The 19,108-nt window shown below is 39.6% G+C and overlaps 1 protein-coding gene across 1 annotated transcript; it reads left to right on the top strand.

The window, feature by feature from the left end:
• Positions 1–626: 626 nt before the first annotated feature.
• Kera (keratocan) lies at positions 627–7,149 on the top strand. Its single transcript, XM_021205516.1, has 3 exons — positions 627–822; positions 2,188–3,084; positions 6,267–7,149. The coding sequence occupies exons 2-3, from the start codon at positions 2,196–2,198 to the stop codon at positions 6,431–6,433; spliced, it is 1,056 nt and encodes a 351-aa protein (XP_021061175.1). The 5' UTR covers positions 627–822; positions 2,188–2,195; the 3' UTR covers positions 6,434–7,149.
• The last annotated feature ends 11,959 nt before the right edge of the window (positions 7,150–19,108 follow it).

The raw sequence follows: 19,108 nt of genomic DNA, 5'->3' as shown, positions 1-19,108 counted from the left end.
TAAAGTTATTATTAAGGAGTGTGGAATATAGATACAAAATTGATTCTGTAGAACAAAGGTGATTTCCAAATTCAGTACTTAAATTAGCTATAGCTACTCAGGGAGAATTTTAATTTTTTTGCAAATGTATGTTTCCCTTAATAAAAAGATTCCAGCATCTGTTTCATATCAGAGATGAATAAAATATGTCCACATGAGCAGAATACATTAGCCTTTACTTTTGTGTTTAATTGTTTTAAAAGATCATTTAGAGAAAAAAAAAACACATTTCCAAATCTCCTTTTGTTTTCATTACAATTAAAATTCTCCTCAGTTGCTGGCTGGTGGATCAGATCTGTACATCAGTACATTTTAACATCCCTGGAATTGTGGAGTAAGAAGAAAACTTCCCTTGACTATTGAAAACCATTTGTGGACTTAAAAGAAAAATTTTCTTTGCTGAGCTTCATAGGTGACAAAGTACTGGAATTGTTGGACGGATTGAAACTGGAGCCAACAGTGCACATATCTTACAAAGGACTCTAAAAATCCAACAGCAAAGATTGGGTCAATCCATTACTGGGAGCAGCAGTGACCAATAGGAAAGGAAGGAGAAGATCCAAGAGGGCTGAGGTAAGCCATCCTGAAGCCTGTCAGAGTGGAAACAATACATCAAAAGGTCTTCATGGTGACCAGCCATCCTACGTTTCATTTTTTTTCAGACTGGAGATTTAATAGCATAAAGTCAAAACATTTTTTTTTCTTTCTTTTATCCACCATCAACTTATTTTAGCTAAGCTAACACCAGCCACAGGATTCAACCATATATTCCTGGAAAGCAAGGTAAACTATTTTGTACTTTTTACTACTTTTGGGCTGGAATTAGGCATTCTGATTCAAAAGATTCAAGGTTACAATTTCAATAATGAATGCAAAAAATGCATGGCTCTACTTTGAAAAAAATATTAACTTGTCTTTGTTGGAAGCCATCCAGAGAAGCATTCTGCAGTCAGAGGAATTCTGACAGCTTGCAGAAGCAGACATTGAACTTTAATGGGAGGAATGAAAGACCAACATTAATAAGTGATTTTATTTTCAGGTCCCTAGGAATCAGTGAAATGTATTTGTGCTTAGTTGGTGTAGCTAAATGTACATTGGGGGAACTGAAACTTTTATATATGTACGTGTAGCATATATGTTATAATAGTGTGTTTAGAATATTTACTATACATACATATTTTCTCTGGTGCTAGTCAATGGGAAATTTTTCTCTCCTCTAAAATTATCATACACCAGAATGTATTAAAATAGCTTTTGTTACTATCTATATTGGACATATAAATATAGGGGAATTTCTGACTTATGTTCTAAATATTTTTATTTGTTCTTAACCTGATTAATTTTGCAATATTTGAATAAACATAAGTAATATGTTAGCAGTATATGAAATTTCTGTCATTTACAGGCATGAGCATATATATGCATTTGTTCAAAACAGAAAGTCTAAATGAAGGAGATTTTAAGAATTATATAGGAGATAATGGTTATGCGAGACAATTCATATTCCATTTTATGGCTGCCCATCTTGATTCTGATACTGTACTTAAAGTTATACAACTCTTTCCCAAAAGGAAAACTTACCTGAAAAGTTCAGAATCAGAGATGAGTCACACACTTTTCTTCAGATCCTAGATCCTTCCTTTACCATAACCTTCTAAAGCGTACTTTGATCTCTACATTTCTTTGGTCCATGGGCCAAAGAACCCGGAAAATATCCTCCAGATGTTGGCTCATTTAAGGGTAAAAATAAAAGCACATGCAGATGCCCATCTCTGAGGAACAGAGTCACCACTTCGCCTGTTAGTTCACGTTTTGTTCTTTTATATTCACTACTGGTTTCAGTGAAGTTTCTTGAATTAATAACTTGAAATGGAAAAGCACTTAAAGTTGCTGAACTTTGCTTTCCATTTCTCAGCTGTCACTATGACTCAGTTCAATCCAGATTGCTCAGTGGCTGTGAATTTCTTTCAATGTCTGTAAAGTGCGTTTCCTATGATGGGTACTCAATAAATGTGACTTCATTGCTATGCATGGATGGGAAGTTCATACTCTCAGCTCTCCTGTAACGAAACAATGCATACCAATTTAATGCATGCCAGTGTTTAAAGGCTAATGGATTATTTGCCATGCTTGTTGCTTAATCCACAGGCGCTGTAATGGCAACCCCAAACTGTTTGATACTCTTGGTGTTACTCATAGCTGATACTGTGTGGACACAGAGTGTGAGACAGGCCTATGAAGTACAAGACCCAGAGGACTGGGATGTCCACGATGACTTCTATTGTCCCAGAGAATGCTTCTGTCCTCCCAGTTTCCCTACTGCCTTATACTGTGAGAACAGAGGTCTCACAGAAATCCCTCGTATTCCTTCAAGGATATGGTACCTCTACCTGGAAAACAACCTGATTGAATCCATACCAGAGAAGCCGTTTGAGAATGCCACCCAGCTGAGATGGATCAATTTAAACAAGAACAAAATAACCAACTACAGGATTGAGAAGGGAGCCCTGAGCCAGCTTAAGAAGCTTCTTTTCCTGTTTCTTGAAGACAATGAGCTAGAGGAGGTCCCTTCTCCGTTGCCAAGAAGTTTGGAACAATTACAATTAGCTAGAAACAAAGTATCCAGAATCCCTCAGGGGACCTTCAGTAATCTGGAAAACTTGACCCTTCTTGACCTGCAGCATAACAAACTATTAGACAATGCCTTTCAAAGAGATACTTTCAAGGGGCTTAAGAACCTCATGCAGTTAAATATGGCTAAGAATGCCCTAAGGAACATGCCCCCAAGATTACCAGCCAACACCATGCAACTCTTTCTGGACAACAACTCCATTGAAGGAATACCTGAAAATTATTTCAATGTGATTCCTAAGGTGGCTTTCCTGAGGCTCAACCACAACAAACTATCAGATGCAGGTCTCCCGTCGAGGGGTTTTGATGTGTCATCCATTGTAGATCTTCAACTGTCTTACAATCAGCTCACAAACTTTCCCCGAATCAATGCTAACCTGCAGCACCTTCACCTTGATCACAACAAAATTAAAAGTAAGTAGCCATAAAGACGTGCCTGTGACCGAAATGCCCATCATTATGTATAGTCTCTGTCCTGTGTAGGAATAGCAGTTTGTGTTGTCCCCTGCCAACAACTAATGGGCTGATATAACTGACAAATTATTTTCAGTTTTTATTGCACAACTTTGTTGACAAAGCTTAAAAAAAAAAATCCAGATGCCCAACTCTTCAAGTTCGGGACTGAGAACTGAGCTTTAGTAATCTACACAAGACTTGTACATAGAGGAGAAAGTAAATAGACCTATTTTTTTTTCCTGAGGGATTCTGATATTTCTCCCTCTCTGAGTAGATATCATTTATGTCTCAGTATATCTTTCAGAGTGGCCATGAATACAAGAGGCTTGTGCCAACATTCCTTGTGGGGGACAATGTGTTGACAAAAGTATGGAAGACACCAAAAAGCTCACGAGTAATATGTAGAATAGGATTTAAGGGATTAGAGAAGAGCTGATGTCTTCATTTCCAAAATTATCATCACCAATGAAATATACCCAGGTAGCATGTACATTATGGTACCCACCTCTCAGTTTCTGAGCCACGAGCTATTGGGTAGGACCTGGTCCTCTCATTCTCAACAGCTTCCCAGGTGCTGGTCCTAATGCTCTGAGAATCACACATAGAGAACTGTTATCACTGCTCAAGGTTGTACTCACTTGAAATGGAACCCAGGGCCCTGGGAGCTGTCAATCAGTGGGACTTAACAGTACATCCTCAATGAGGAAAAGGTTACTCCTTCTTGAAAAGATCTTCAGATATGGAGTAGAGAGTGGATCAAGTTGGAGACTATTGAAGTAAAGATGTTGTCTAGAGAGGAAGTGTTTGTACAAAGTTCATTCTTGGAAACACTTGAGATGAACTTGGTCTGTTCATAGAAATGGCAGGCTGTCCCTCATGGTGGACCTGAGTAGATTCTATATTCCATGCACAGGGTTACTAGTACACAGCCTAGAATTCATCTTCAGTCTCAGCATAAGCCTTTTGGAAGAATAATCACAGGGCAATTCCTTCTGGAAAGCTTTGTAAAATGCAGTCTTGAAATGAGAGTTGATGAAAATGATTTATAGAAAGGAAATCAGGAAAATGCCACAGGGCTATTGTTCTTAGTTATCATTCACTAAGGTTTCACTGATCATATGATCATATAAGCATTGCCACCGCATGATTAGATCACCTTTTCCCCTGGGAACTGCTTAGTTATCATCAATTTTTGTTTTCTTTATTGATGCCATGTACTCGAGTCTAAACTAAATGGCACACCACCACCACAGCAGTTATTGTCCTCCCTGTAGAGAGAAAATACAATGTTGAACACTACAGTCAGAAGGAAAAGACGTAACTTAGAAAACGTGTTAGTTGAGCATCCTTAGCTGAGTCAAACATAATGCTGAAAGAGGACCTGGAGTTTGCCAGTTTTCCCTGAGGAGGATGATGCTTCTGCAGGTGCACTTTATCTTCAACAGGAGCCCACAGACAGCTGGAATAGAAAGTTGACTTCAAGTGTCTCTACATAGATATTTGCATGTGAGTCCTGCACACTGGGAACTTGAGACCCAGTATTCAGCAGTGCGGCAGCATCACTGAAAGCTCAATGGGAAGTAAAGCATTGTGTCCTCCTACACTGAAATTTTGCAGAGCATTTTCAAAGGCTGTGGGCATGCAGTCCATATTTTATGAATTCGCCTATGTTAGCATGTTTCACAATCAACTGATTTTGAGAAAGGTTGTAGTGATTCCCCAACCTAGGTATTTATGAGCCATGGTTCTGAAGTGGGGCGTAAAATTTCAGAGCTGTAATACTACTGTTGCTTCCTGTCCATGATTAGAGAAACACAACCCCCCCCCCCCCCAAGAGCCTGCTTGATATTGTTGGGAACTTCAAAGGGGAAACGCAAGGTCAAGTAGGAGATCTTAGCTGTTCAAAGAATTACAGAGAAACTGCAGGAACAATAGTAGAGGCTTCAGCTTCTTATCAACAAAATGAAGTCTTGCCCCCTCATTTAACACAGGAATCCTAGTTTCTTTTGCCAAAGAAATAAATACTGAGTAGAGATTCCTTTTCTTTTTCCTTTCTCCTTTCTTTTCTTTCTCTCTTCCTCTCTCCCTTTCTCCTTCCTTCCTTTCTTTGTTTTTATGTAAACCATTTTTTTTTTCTTCACTTTACATCCCAATCCCTGTCCCTGATCCTGGTTCCCCCCTCTCCAGTCCCCCCTCTCATCCCCCTCCTTCTCTGAGAGAGTGCAACCCCTCCACCCACACTACAGTTTCTCCCCCATTGCTGACACATCAAGTTTCTGCAGGACTAGGGACTTCTCCAACTCCTAACCCATTTTGAGGCCAGACAAAATGGGTTAGAGAAATGGGTTCCACAGACAGGCAACATCTATAAGGATACTCCCTCTCTAGTTGTTTAAGACCCACACGGAGACCAAGCTGCATATCTTAGAATAACTGGACCATAACTTCATGGATCACATTGTTTTATAACAATTGTTAAGGTACTTATTTCGTCTTGTCACATAATCTAATTGTTAAAAAATATATTTTCAAGAAACACAACTTTTATATTAAGAGTCCACTGAATTTTCCAGTGAACTTTTCTTTCGTGATTTTGGGAAAAACAAGGTTTTCTTCAGAACATGATAAGGGACCTGAAATTTTATGTAAATTTTATGTAAAATATGTATATACTTCAATAAGTCACTTCTCCCCATTCTCTGTTAGAAAAATCCTAACATATGGGAAATTATTAATTTCAGAATTCTTGTTTCTCACCAGTTATTTGTATGTGCAGGCTGTAAGGGGGAGAGGAACAAGGGATTGATGTTTTAGATCATCTCCTCCAATATTCTCTGAAGTTTGTAATTCAGAGGGCTGGCATAAGGGCCTTTCACTTCAGAGAAGGCTCTCAGTGTGTAAAGTTCCACACTAAAATGTAGCAGAGCACAGCACAAGGAGCTGTTACTCCTACACCCTTTCAGGATTCCTTCAGGAAACAGAGAAGCATAACAACCTATATGACAATGGTTTGAATCTCTACAGATTCCATTACATTATATCACATAGCCACTTAGGACCACTGTAGTGTCTTGTTGGTCTAGAGCTCCAGCCTCTCTGGTGTTTCAATTTAATCATTCATGCCATCTCTGCCTCCATAGATGTGAACATGTCCGTAATATGTCCCACCATGCTGCGTGCAGAACAGGATGCCTTCATTCACGGACCTCAACTGAGCTACCTGCGTCTGGATGGGAATGAAATCAAGCCACCGATCCCAATAGATCTGGTGGCTTGCTTCAAGCTTCTTCAGGCTTTCATAATATAAAACAGAACCCAAAATGGTTTAAGAGTAGGCGTGTGTGGTATGAGATTTGAGTGTCACTTCTAGGTTTAGGTCCTAAACCACACTTGCAATTGTTCTTACCCATCATTTTCATACGTGCAGCTCCTTCTTTCTGTTCGAGGATGTTCTGGTCAGTGACACACAGGGACCACTCGTATCAGTTTGCTTTCTTCTGATTAACAAAATAGACACAGAGTTGAAAAAGCTCCTCAACTCAAAGCTATTTTTATCTCTTTGCAGCTACTAATAAATAGCTAATGGTTTTTTCCCATTGTTTCACATTCAAAATAATTTACTTGTATATAACCAAATTTATGTGTGCTGGTAGTGTATGAGCACCACAATGAGGCAGCAGGAAGAAGCTCTGAAATAGGAATAAATGAAATATTCCTCTGTCATAATTATAATGAGCCCACCAGTCAAAGACTTCCTAAAAAGAGACACCTGGTTTTTAGAATGAAACAATAAAGCAAGAGAGAGAGGTTCGGGTCCTTTAGAGTGAAATGATAAAGCAGTAGAAGTTGGTAGTTCACTATCATTACTTACATATGTTTTTTTAGATCTTATATATTATCTCCAGTAAATGAATCCTTAAATTTTGCAGTTATTATAACATAGTATGCAAACTATCCAGCTCTTATTTTGATTATGATTTTGTTTTTTTTTTTTCCTAAATAAAACGATTGAATGTTTTCTAACAAAGTTGAAGTGTGATGTTTATTTCAAGGATACTATTCCCAACTATCATTAAGGAGCACGTTATAGTCAGAGAGTGTTATAGTCTCAATTATTTTGCTGGCATGAGTACAAACAAATATGTTCTCCTATCGTATTTTGCTTCCAGTAAGCATACAAAAATTATATTCTAAGTAAGTTTGTGATCAGTTTTTTAAACCTCACTACTTCATTAGTCAGCAAGGTATACTTTGGTGTTGCAATCTTGTTCTATGAATTTTTCATATACTATAATAACAAATATATAATACAAAGATCCATACATGGATTTCTACATGCTTTCCAAATGATTTCCCCAACAAACTGATATATTTCAATAGAAAAATGACTATATAGAGTTGTGAAACACTAAAAGAGTTCAGTAGATTCCTATACTCTAAAGTCCTTCAAAAGCTTATCATATTTATAACATGAATTCTCATGAAGAAAACACTCAATTTAGAATTAGAGGCCAAATAAAATATTCTTAAGCCAGGAAATCAAATTAATTGCCATTAAAATTTACAAATTATTTAAGGGCACATATATTAGAAAAATTATGTCATATGCAATTACAGCCTAGCTATTATCAGACCTGGAAAAAACCATACACAGAGAAAAAAATATATATATATATATGACATATTATGGCTTGAAAATATATTTTAGGAAATTCAAAAGGAAAGAAATCATCCAGATGGGTGAAATTTATAAGGAATCATATTCTACATAATATAGGATCTCAAATATGACTGTCTCCCATTACCCACAGATTGGTTTTCTGCAGTTTCTGTGACTAGTGTTCACAACACTCTGAAAGTACTAAAGGAAATATTCCAGAATTAAAGACATCCTAAGACTTAAGGTGTGCATTTTGAGAATGACAATGAATGCCCTCATTTCCTTGGTGTTAACCCCCCGCCCCAAGTCAGGAAGAGACCCATCCCTTTCTGCAGTGTCTCTGAGCTGTAAACTCTACCCAGTCTTTAGTCACTCAGTAGCTATCTGAGTTAAGTGACCTGTGTCACAATATCATGATGTTCTTGGTCAAATACTCTATGCACGAGACACAAGGCCCGCCAGCATCCTCTGCTTCATTTCATTTCATGCTATAAGCATTGTGTCATATCCAGTCATTGCCATAGGAGAGCATGCAGTATGATATTTATTAGACTGCTATTTTTATTCTCCCTCTTTATTAGTCACTACTGTGGATCTCATTTTTGGATTAACTTATAAATTCAACCTAGTCCAAGGAATGCATGTGATGGGAGAACATAGCATACGTACAGTTTACTACTGTCAATGGGTTCAGGTACCCACCATGGATCTTCAAATGCATCTTACACAGATAGTAAGTGAATACTTGCATATTCAGGTCTGCTCAATGATTTATCTTGAGGAAGTTAGTATTGTTTAAATGGAGACAGGATAACAAATCAAGTGAAAAGATATAAAAGCATTCCCAATCTGTGGAAATTTCATGGAATGTTCCTGCCTGATATTTGAAATATTTGCCTCCTTTCTTTCCTTGTTTCTGTCTTCCCTCCCTCCCTTTCACTCTTATCACCACTCTCTCTTATCTCCACCTTCAATCTCTCCCTGTTTATTCCCATTCCTCTTTTCCTGTCTGCCATCCTGTATTATCTTCTTGTATCTGTTTCAAGCATTTACTGCAGTGTGTGTGTGTGTGTGTGTGTGTGTGTGTGTGTGTGTGTGTGTGTGTGTGTGTGTTGTGGTGTGTGTAGATGCCCCTGTGTTAGCCTGCATTACATAGGTAAGATCAAGCTTTGTTCAGTTTATATTATAGTGCATGACACACAGATTAATATAAAAAAAATGAAGAATTTTATTTCCTATTTCTATTTAACAAATGTTTGCATTCTGCAAAATGATTGGTAATACTACTCTGATGAGAAATTTTTCTAAATAATGAATAAGGAGACACATAAGGAATGAAAGTACTTAATAACACGAGGTGGGGGAGAATATTCCAGACCCAATTTAAAGACTGTGTGGTCCTTGGAAGAATTTTGGAATCAGAGAAGAGTTCTATTTTAATAATGGAAGACTTCTGTTTAAGAGGGGGCAGGTGGCATCTTGCAGTGGAGAAGAAGATAAAGGATAAAGCTAAAAATCTCTGAGTTTACATCTTAACTTTTTATTTTCCTTTGGGCAGAACTTTTTGTTCTTCAGTTTCTCTTCACCTGTCTAATAGGGAGAAGTGACCACACCCTCCTCTCGTGAGGACTAAGTGAGTGTAAACATCAGAAGAATCTCCTCACATCTCTGGTTTATGGTCAATGCAGTGTGATTTGTCAATACTATTGTTATTGTGTGTACAGACATGTCTTCCTTATGAGCAACAGACATAAAGACTTGGAGAGAAATCTAAGATCACATATGAGAAAACCAGCTGGGATTTCAGTCCTATACACTGATTTGAATTTAAAAAAAAATCAAACATGATTTAGAATATAGGAAACTGATAGTGATGTTAGAAATAATGTCTTACAAATTTGAGGACAGCTGAAGGCAACATACTTAGGATTTGATGCTGGTTTATACAGAGGGAACATGGAGCAAGGAGGATGTTAACATTTTTCTTTCAAGTAATAAGGTTCACGATAACACATGTACCCAGAGGGAAACATTCAAAGATCAGATTTGTCCCTGCACATTTGGAAGCAGGACATATTTTGAGTTGAAGGTTTTGTGGGCAGGTTGGTGTCCTTATCCCTCCAATTGCAGTCCTGCCTGGCTGCTAGAAGTGGCCACTTCGGGATCCATATCTCCCTCTGGTAAGAGTCTCAGCTAGAGTCTCTCCCATAGACACTCACAGACTAAGGAAATGACCAGCCAATCACTGCCTCAACTTTATTGTCCCATGGGTAATAACAAATCCCTAACCCTGTTAATGATCCTCTGTTATGCTTACGGACAGGAACCTAGCATAACTGTCCTTTGAGAGCTCCACCCATTAGCCAATGGAAATAGATGCCGAGACTCACACCCAAACTGTCCTAGTCAGGGTTTCTATTCCTGCACAAACATCATGACCAAGAAACAAGGGTTTATTCAGATTACATTTCCATACTGCTGTTGATCACCAAAGGATGCAGGACTGGAACTCAAGCAGGTCAGAAAGCAGGAGCTGATGCAGAAGCCATGGAGGGATGTTCTTTACTGGCTTGCCTCCCCTGGCTTGCTCAGCCTGCTCTCTTATAGAATCTAAGACTACCAGCCCAGAGATGGTCCCACCCACAAGGGGCCTCTCCCCCTTAATCACTAATTGAGGAAATGCCCCACAGCTGGATCTCATGGGGGCATTTCCTCAACTAAAGCTCCTTTCTCTGTGATAACTCTGTGTCAAGTTGACATAATGTGTGACTTGATACACACATTACTAGTAAGCCTCAGCCCTTAGTTTCTTATTCATCCCCAATATCTAAACAACTTTAAAAGTCCCACAGTCTTTACAAATTCTTAAAATTTCAGTTTCTCTTAAAATCCAAAGTCTTTACAATTAAAAGTCTCTTAACTGTGACTTCCACTAAAATACTTCCTTCAAGAGGAAAAAGCATCAGGGCACAGTCATAATGAAAAGCAAAATCAAACTCCAACTGTCCAATATCTGGGATCCAACTCATGATCTTCTGGGCTCCTCCAAGGGCTTGGGTCACTTCTCCAGCTATGCCCTTTGTAGCACACACCTTGTCTTCTCAGCTCCAGCTCCAGCTGCCTGTACTTCACTGCTGCTGCTGTTCTTGGTGGTCATCTCATGATACTGGTATCTCCAAAATGCTGCTGTCTTCCACTGTAACTAGGCTACAACACTAGCCTCTCATAAGCTCTCTTCATAGTGCCAAGCCTCAACTCCTTTGCATGACCCCTTCAGTCCTGGGTCTTCAACTGCAACTGAGGCTGCACCTTCACCAATGGCCTTCCATGGCCTCAGCTGCTCTGCATGACCCCTTCATGCTGTCAAAACCAGTACCACCTGAGTAACTCTTACACATTACCAAGTCCAGCCACAGCACAAGGTACAACCTTGGCTCACAGCCTCTGTGCTCTCAGAAAACACTTCCCAGAAAATGTCACCTCAATGATGCTGGTCTCTTCTTAATCACCGCTAATTCCTTAGCTCCAGCTAACCAGCATCAATAGTCCCAGTAAGGAAAAGTTTTCACTTTAGTGGTTCTGGTATCTTGTTAATCACAGCTGATTCTTCAGCCCCAGCTAACCAGAACCACAGAATCTTCACAATCCAAAATAGCAATCGCCCTGAAAGAGTCTTTAATTTTCCCTCTGAAATTACACAAGCCAGGCTTCCATCTTCTGCACTGTTCTCAACATTATCTTCCAAGCTCCTATACAACATTCCAAAGAGCTCTTAACACCGAATGGATCTTCTGGCCCGAAGTTCCAAAGCCCTTCCACAGTCCTCCCCAAAACATGGTCAGGTTGTCACAGGAATACCCCACCCTGCTGGTACCAATTTGTCTTAGTCAGGGTTTCTATTCCTTGCACAAACATCATGACCAAGAAACAAGTTGGGGAGGAAAGGGTTTATTCAGCTTACATTTCCATACTGCCGTTGATCACCAAAGGATGCAGGACTGGAACTCAAGCAGGTCAGAAAGCAGGAGCTGATGCAGAAGCCATGGAGGGATGTTCTTTACTGGCTTGCCTCCCCTGACTTGCTCAGCCTGCTCTCTTATAGAATCCAAGACTACCAGCTCAGAGATGGTCCCACCCACAAGGGGCCTCTCCCCCTTGATCACTAATTGAGGAAATGCCCCACAGCTGGATCTCATGGGGGCATTTCCTCAACTAAAGCTCCTTTCTCTGTGATAACTCTGTGTCAAGTTGACACAAAGCTAGCCAGTACACAAACATTAAATGGAGTACGGCGAGTCTTACAGAAAAGTTGAGAAAAGAATTGAGTGACACTAAGAAGATAGGGCCTTCCAAGGCAGACCAACAAAGTCAACTCACATGGCCCCTTGGGGACTGTCAGAAATGGAATCACCAACCAGAAAGAAAGCTTGGGCTGGACTTAAGCCCCCTGCCTATATGTAGCAGATGAGCAGCTTGGTCTTCCTGTGGGTCCCCCAACAGCTGGATCAGGGGCTGTGAGCCTGTTGCCTGCCTGCCTGCCTGTGGATTCCCACCCCTACATAGACTGCCTTGTCTGGCCTCAGTGGGAGAGGATAAGCCAAGTTCAGCAGAGGCTTGATGAGTGAGTAGAGGTGGGGTAGGGAGTGACACCTAGAACGGGGGAGGACTTGTGTAAGGGGGATACTGGGAGGAGAGGAAGGGCTGATATGGGGTTATAAAGTAAATAAATAAATTTAATTTTAAATAGAAGATCATTTATTTTAGGCAGCTTAAAAATGCTTTTAACACATACATGTACTTAAATTTAAGATGTAAACTGGATGGGTAGGTAGATGTTGACACTTTCTAGATTCTGGTTAATATGGCCAATGATTTTGGGAGTCACTGTATTGAAATAATTACATTGTTACTGATTGGGGCCAGATGCTGAATATGTAGACGTTATTCCAAGTAATGTCAAACAAATCCATGGTTGGTTGAGTAACATTACTGCCAACAATATAGGTCAAAGTATCCATATTCATATATGGTATTAGACCACATGGTAGTCATATTTCTGATGTCGCATATGTTACTACAATGGAAAAAAATTAAAGAGCATTAACTAAGAAATCTCCTTAAACATTTTGAATCCAAAGGGTCTTTAAAAATGTGTATTAGTTATGGTTTTCTCTTACAAAGGACAGCATTTAATTGAGGTTGGCTTACGGATTCAGAGGTTCAGTCCATTATCGCCAGGGCTTGAAACATGGAAGCTTTCAGGCAAGCATGATGTTGGAGGAGTTGAGATTTCTACATCTTTTTCAAGGCAAACAGGAGAAGACTGGCTCCCAGGCAGCTAGAAGGAGTGTTTCAAAGCCTACGCCTACAGTGACACACTTCCTCCAACAAGGCCACACCACTCCAACAAGGCCATACTTCCTGATAGTGCCATTCCCTGGACCATGCATATTCAAACCACTACAAAATGCTTGTTTATTTTATAATTTAAAACACAAAATAAAATAATTCACCATGCTCTACTGTCTTCTCCATATAAGTAACATGAGCTTAACACAGGTATGCAAGGAGAAAAAGTGACTACAAAACATCAGAAAGAAAGATGTGATAATAGAATGCAAGTTAATATAATAATGATGATATTAAAGAATATAGACTTCTAGTACAGGTGTGTTGGTACATGTCTATAGTCCTAGTAAGAGTAAGAGAATTAAAAGAAGCTCAGCACTTTAATCACAAGACTGGTCTGCTTATCAACCAGCCCCTATGCGAAAGCCACTAGAGCTATCTATTTGTAAAGAAATATGATATTTTTTTTAGCTAAGAAAATTCTGAGAGATTTAAAATCTCTGATGGTAACCAGGCTCAAAGATCGACTATAAAACATAAGTTTATCCTGGGGCACTCGTCTACAAAGGCTGGAGACTAGAGACAGAGATCAACATGGATATTACTGTCAAATATGAATATTGGATTGGCAGATAAACACATAAGGCCACACTTTATCTTTAAAAGCTCTAAGAGATCTGCTGCATGTGGGAGTAGAAAGCTTATCAACTTGTGAACACTTCTTATTTCTGAGTTCAAGGCCAGCCTGGTCTACAGAGTGAGTTCCAGGACAGCCAGGGCTACACAGAGAAATGCTGTCTCGACAAAACCAGATAAACAAACAAACAACAAACAAACAAACAAACAAACAAACAAAAAACAGCTGGGCGTGGTGGTGGCGCACGCCTTTAATCCTGGCACTCAGGAGGCAGAGGCAGGCAGATTTCTGACTTCTTATTTTTCCAAAATTATTTGTAGCATAGAGATTGTGCAGCTGCCAAACTAATGCAAAGAAAAAAGTAAGACCAGAGTATTTATGGAACTACAAAGAAGCACAGGATAAAAAACTTAGCAATGCATCACAAGCCCTCTGTCTCATTAAGGACATGGCACAGCGGGTACAAACTGGTTTGGAGAAAAAAAGATTATATTTCTTTTTTATTGGATATTTTATTTATTTACATTTCAAATGTTATCCCCTTTCCTGGTTTACCCTCCAGAAACCCCCATCCCACCCTCTGACCCTGCTTCTGTGAGGGGTGATCCCTCACCCACCTACCTACTCCTGCCTCCCCGCCCTGGCATTCCCCTAGTGCTGTTTACCATTGCTCTGGTCTTTGTCAAGTACCTCACTGATTCTAGGCACTGAGTTCTCATCTATAAAACAGACAGCAGTGAAGTCCATCTTAAAGACTGAGAGAACAGATGTTGATCTTTTATCACCTGACATGTAGAAAGCACCCAATAAAGGATAAGTTAGAATTTTATTATTAGCTGGCACTCAGACGTAACATTTTAAGGATTTTCCTTTCCAAAGAAGACCAAACCAATGTTAAAGCAAAAATGGGGAAAAATGAATGATTGAACTGAAATTAAACATTTGAAGTCTTGGTGAAGGGAAGACAAGGGTGATGATGTAGAGTTGAAGGATGATGTTATGTTGATTCATGAAGTAAATTCATTTCTCAGAGAACAACTTATTTGGAGAAAAGACTGAGGGTTCAGTGCAATAAACACAGATTGAAGATGTTATGGTACCTACAGGTTAAAAGGAAGTTATTTGAGCCTTAGGTATTATTATTTACAAAGTCTTAAGACTGAGCAATGAAAAGGAGATCAGAGAAACTAAAAGTCCAGAGTTTTGCTATATCTTTTTGAATAAAATACTATCATCCATTAAAACAAAACAAAACTTTCTTCTAGAAACTGTCTGCTGGCCAAACGATAGCCCAATGACAGCTGTGATGACCTTCCTTGTAGTCATTTTTCAGGGTGTTCATAGAGACCCATAACAGTATGAGATATTGTCAGTGCTTTTGGTTGCCAGTCAGAACTCATAGGAAAGAATTTATTTCTGAATTCACTAAAAATTCATTCATAAATGTAGTGATTTGAATGGAAAAGCCCTTATAGGCTCACAGCATTGAATATTTAGTCACTAGGAACCGGCACTATTTAAAAGGGTTAGGAGGTGTGGCCTTGTTGGAGAAAGTATGTCACTAAGGGTGGGCTTTGTGGTCTTAAGTGGCCAAGCCAGTCTCAGTGGCTCCTTCTTCCTAACTCTTTGTGGATTCAGATGTAGAACTCTCAGCACCAAGACTGCCCGTGTGCCCGTGTGCTTTTGCCATGAGAATGGACTGAATCTCCTGAAACTGTAAGACTCAATTAAATGCTTTCATTTATATAAATTGCCATTGTGATGGTGTCTTTTCACCAGAATAGATACTGAGTAAAACAGTAAGGCATGGAGAAATCAAGATGGAACTGACCAGGATTCCATTCTTCATTCTAGCTGGCATTCACAATACCAGTATTTGTTGTATAGGTTTCTGGAAGAAAAAGAATTATCATTTGTGAACCCTGTGAACTATGACCAGGGTGGAAAGGCCTGGCCATGTACATAATAGGGGTACAGATGTTACAGTTACAACTTACAATTTTCTGAATAGATTTATGGACCATTCCATAGGAGGTCAAGTTCATTGTGTATCATAGCCCTCAAGGTTGACTACTACTGTTAGTATCCTAACTAGACATATTCTCAAAATGTCCTCTAAACTCCTATGTCTACACTCTTTGATTAGTACAGATTTCAGCATTCATCAAATATGGTTCATTATAAAGTAGGAATGGATACAGAAAATGTGGTACATTTACACAATGGAGTACTAGTTAGCTATTTAAAATGATGAGGTGGCACATGCCTTTAATCCCAGCGCTTGGGAGGTAGAGGCAGGTGGATTTCTGAGTTCGAGGTCAGCCTGGTCTACGGAGTGAGTTCCAGGACAACTGGGGCTACACAGAGAAACCCTGTCTCGAAAAACCAAAACCAAACCAAACCAAACAAACAAAAAACCCAAAACCAACCAACCAAACAAACAAAAAACCGGATGAATTTATGAAATTTTTTTTTTTTTTTTGGTTTGTCAAGACAGGGTTTCTCTGTGTAGCCCTGGATGCCCAGGAACTCACTCTGTAGACCAGGCTGGCCTCTAACTCAGAAATCCACCTGCCTCTGCCTCCCCAGTGCTGGGATTAAAGGTGTGTGCCACCACGCCCAGTGTCATTTATGAAATTCTTAAGCAAATGGATGGAACTAGAAAATGTCAACCTGAGTGAGGTAACCCAGTCACAAAAGAACACACATTGTATGCACTCACTCATAAGTGGCTCTTAGCCCAAAATCTCAGAATACCCAAGATACAATTCACAGACAACATGAAGCAGAGGATGGTCTTGTTGTGCATCAGTGGGAGAAGAGGACCTTGACCCTGTGAAGGCTCGATGCACCAGAGTAGGGGAATTAGAGGGAAGGGAGGCAGGTGGGAGTGGGTGGGTGGGTGGGGGTGCATCCTCATAGAAGCAGGAAGAGGGTGTGGGAAAGGGAGTTTTGTGGGGGTATTAAGGAAAGGGGATAACATTTGAAATGTAAATAAATATCCAATAAAAATAAAGTAGACAGTGGTTAATACAGAGTCTTAGTTGAGGTTTTCATTGCTGTGAAATGACACCATGACCAAGGTAACTCTTATATTGAGACAACTTTTAATTGGAACTGGCTTACAGGTTGAGAGATTCAGTCCATTATAATTAAGGTAGAAACATTGCAAGATCCAGGCAACCATCGCACTAGAGGAGCTAAGAGTTCTGATGTAGCTATCTCGTGTGAGGCTATGCCAGTGCCTGGCAAATACAGAAGTGGATGCTCACAGTCATCTATTGGATGACTCACAGGGCCCTCAATGGAGGAGCTAGAGAAAGTACCCAAGGAGCTGAAGGGGTCTGCAACCCTATAGGAGGAACAACAATATGAACTAACCAGTATCCCCAGAGCTCATGTCTCTGTCTCTAGCTGCATATGTAGTAGAAGATGGCCTAGTTGGCCATCATTGGGAAGAGAGGCCCCCTTNGTCTTNCAAACTTTATATGCCCCAATACAGGGGAATGCCAGGGCCAAGAAGTGGGAGTGGGTAAGTAGGGGAGCATGGCAGAGGGGTATAGGGGACTTTTGGGATAGCATTTGAAATGTAAATGAAGAAAATATCTAATAAATAATTGGAAAAAAAAGAGTTCTACATCTTCTTCCAAAGGAATCCAGGAACAGACTACTAGCTGCCAGGCAACTAGGAAGAGGGTCTCCAAGCCTTCCAACACAGTGAAACACTCCTCCAACAAGGCCACACCTACTTCAACAAGGCCATATCTCCTAACAGTGCAACTCCCTGGACCAAGCATATTCAAACCACCACATGCAGAAACTCACAAGTATTCCAAGTGTGCAGAGTAAGCGTCCGTGGAGTATTCAGCCACAAATTAAACAAATATATCACCTTCACTTTCTCCATTCTCAAGGATCATCCTTCAGAAGGGAGCAGAAGTATTGTAAGAGCTGGAGGTCCAGAAGTCTAGGGTAGAACGGGATCTTTTAACATGACAGGACTATTGGACTCATGAACTTATAGCATCTGTGGTGGGCCTCCAAGGACCTGAATACGATCGGGTTGGTTAGCATTTAAGCATGAAGTGGGCAGCGGCTCATGGGCCTTATCCTCATCATAGGAGCTACTTCTAGGAGAGGGAGAGTCAGGTTTCTCTTATCAGTGTAGTTCCTGCTAGTCCAACTGTGCTCCAGTGATTGGTCCAACATGCATGAGTCCACGAGTAGAACAGAATGGACTGGTTGATTTATTTACAATCATGCAAAGACAAGGTTAGAAGGGTGTGTGGCAGCCAGCTATTGAATGGAACACAGGGTCCCCAATGGAGGAGCTAGAGAAAGTACCCAAGGACCTGAAGGGGGCTGCAACCCTGTAGGTGGAACAACAATATGAACTAACCAGTACCCCCTGAGCTCGTGTCTCTAGCTGTATATGTAGCAGAAGATGGCCTAATCAGCCATCACTGGGAAGAGAGGCCCCTTGGTCTTGTAAACTTTATATGACCCAGCACAGGGCAAGGCCTGGGCCAAGTAGTGGGAGTGGGTGGGTAGGGGAGCAGAGGTGGGGGGAGTGATATAGGAAACTTTTGGAATAGCATTTGAAATGTAAATAAAGAAAATAATAAAAAATAATAAAAAAAAGAATATTGGAGGAGGAAGCATGGGACACAGAAAGCAATGAAAAAAAAAAAAAAAAAAGAAGGGTGTGTGGATCTAAGAGTCATTCAGGAAGCAGTCCAAGATGAAGACGATCAAAATGAATTGTATGAACTTTTCAAAGAGTCCATAAAAAGAAATTTAAAATTTCTACTAGTCTGTGACTAATGTGTTATGCCAATTACACTAGCATTTAATTTGAGGGTGTTATACTAAATAAAAATGCAGTCAGCACAATATATTGGAGTTAAGTCATGGGATAATATTGAATCTTCTTAATCTAAAATTATCTGACTAATAAATACATTAATGTAAGCACATCAAAAGTAACAAAAGATACATAGTTACTCTAAAGTAGTCACAACTGATTCTTAAAATATTAGTTTAAACTTTTCATCAGTTTTTGAAAAATATTGGAATTATTGCATATATTGGAAGTAATTTGTGATTTACTAAATAGCAACTTGTTATATTTACCAAAATCTCTCTAATAATGTATTATATATGTATCTCAGAAAGTATGACATCTTGGTAACTATAATCCTATTTTGATAATACAAAAATAACAAATTAATAACATTATAATTCTGGGTGTGACATCAAATGACTTTAATTTCGACACTCAGGAGGTCAATGAATTTCTAACTGTACTAGTTAGAATTCTCTCTAGTAACAGAACA

This window comes from Mus pahari, chromosome 9 (assembly GCF_900095145.1).
Source record: "Mus pahari chromosome 9, PAHARI_EIJ_v1.1, whole genome shotgun sequence".
Taxonomy (NCBI): Eukaryota; Metazoa; Chordata; class Mammalia; order Rodentia; family Muridae; genus Mus; species Mus pahari.
This window is presented reverse-complemented; position numbering and strand designations above follow the sequence as displayed.

Coding starts and splice junctions, on each gene's coding strand:
- Kera (XM_021205516.1), top strand. CDS start 2,196: ATGGCAACCCCAAACTGTTTGATACTCTTGGTGTTACTCATAGCTGAT. Junction 3,085..6,266: donor TGATCACAACAAAATTAAAA/GTAAGTAGCCAT, acceptor CTGCCTCCATAG/ATGTGAACATGTCCGTAATA.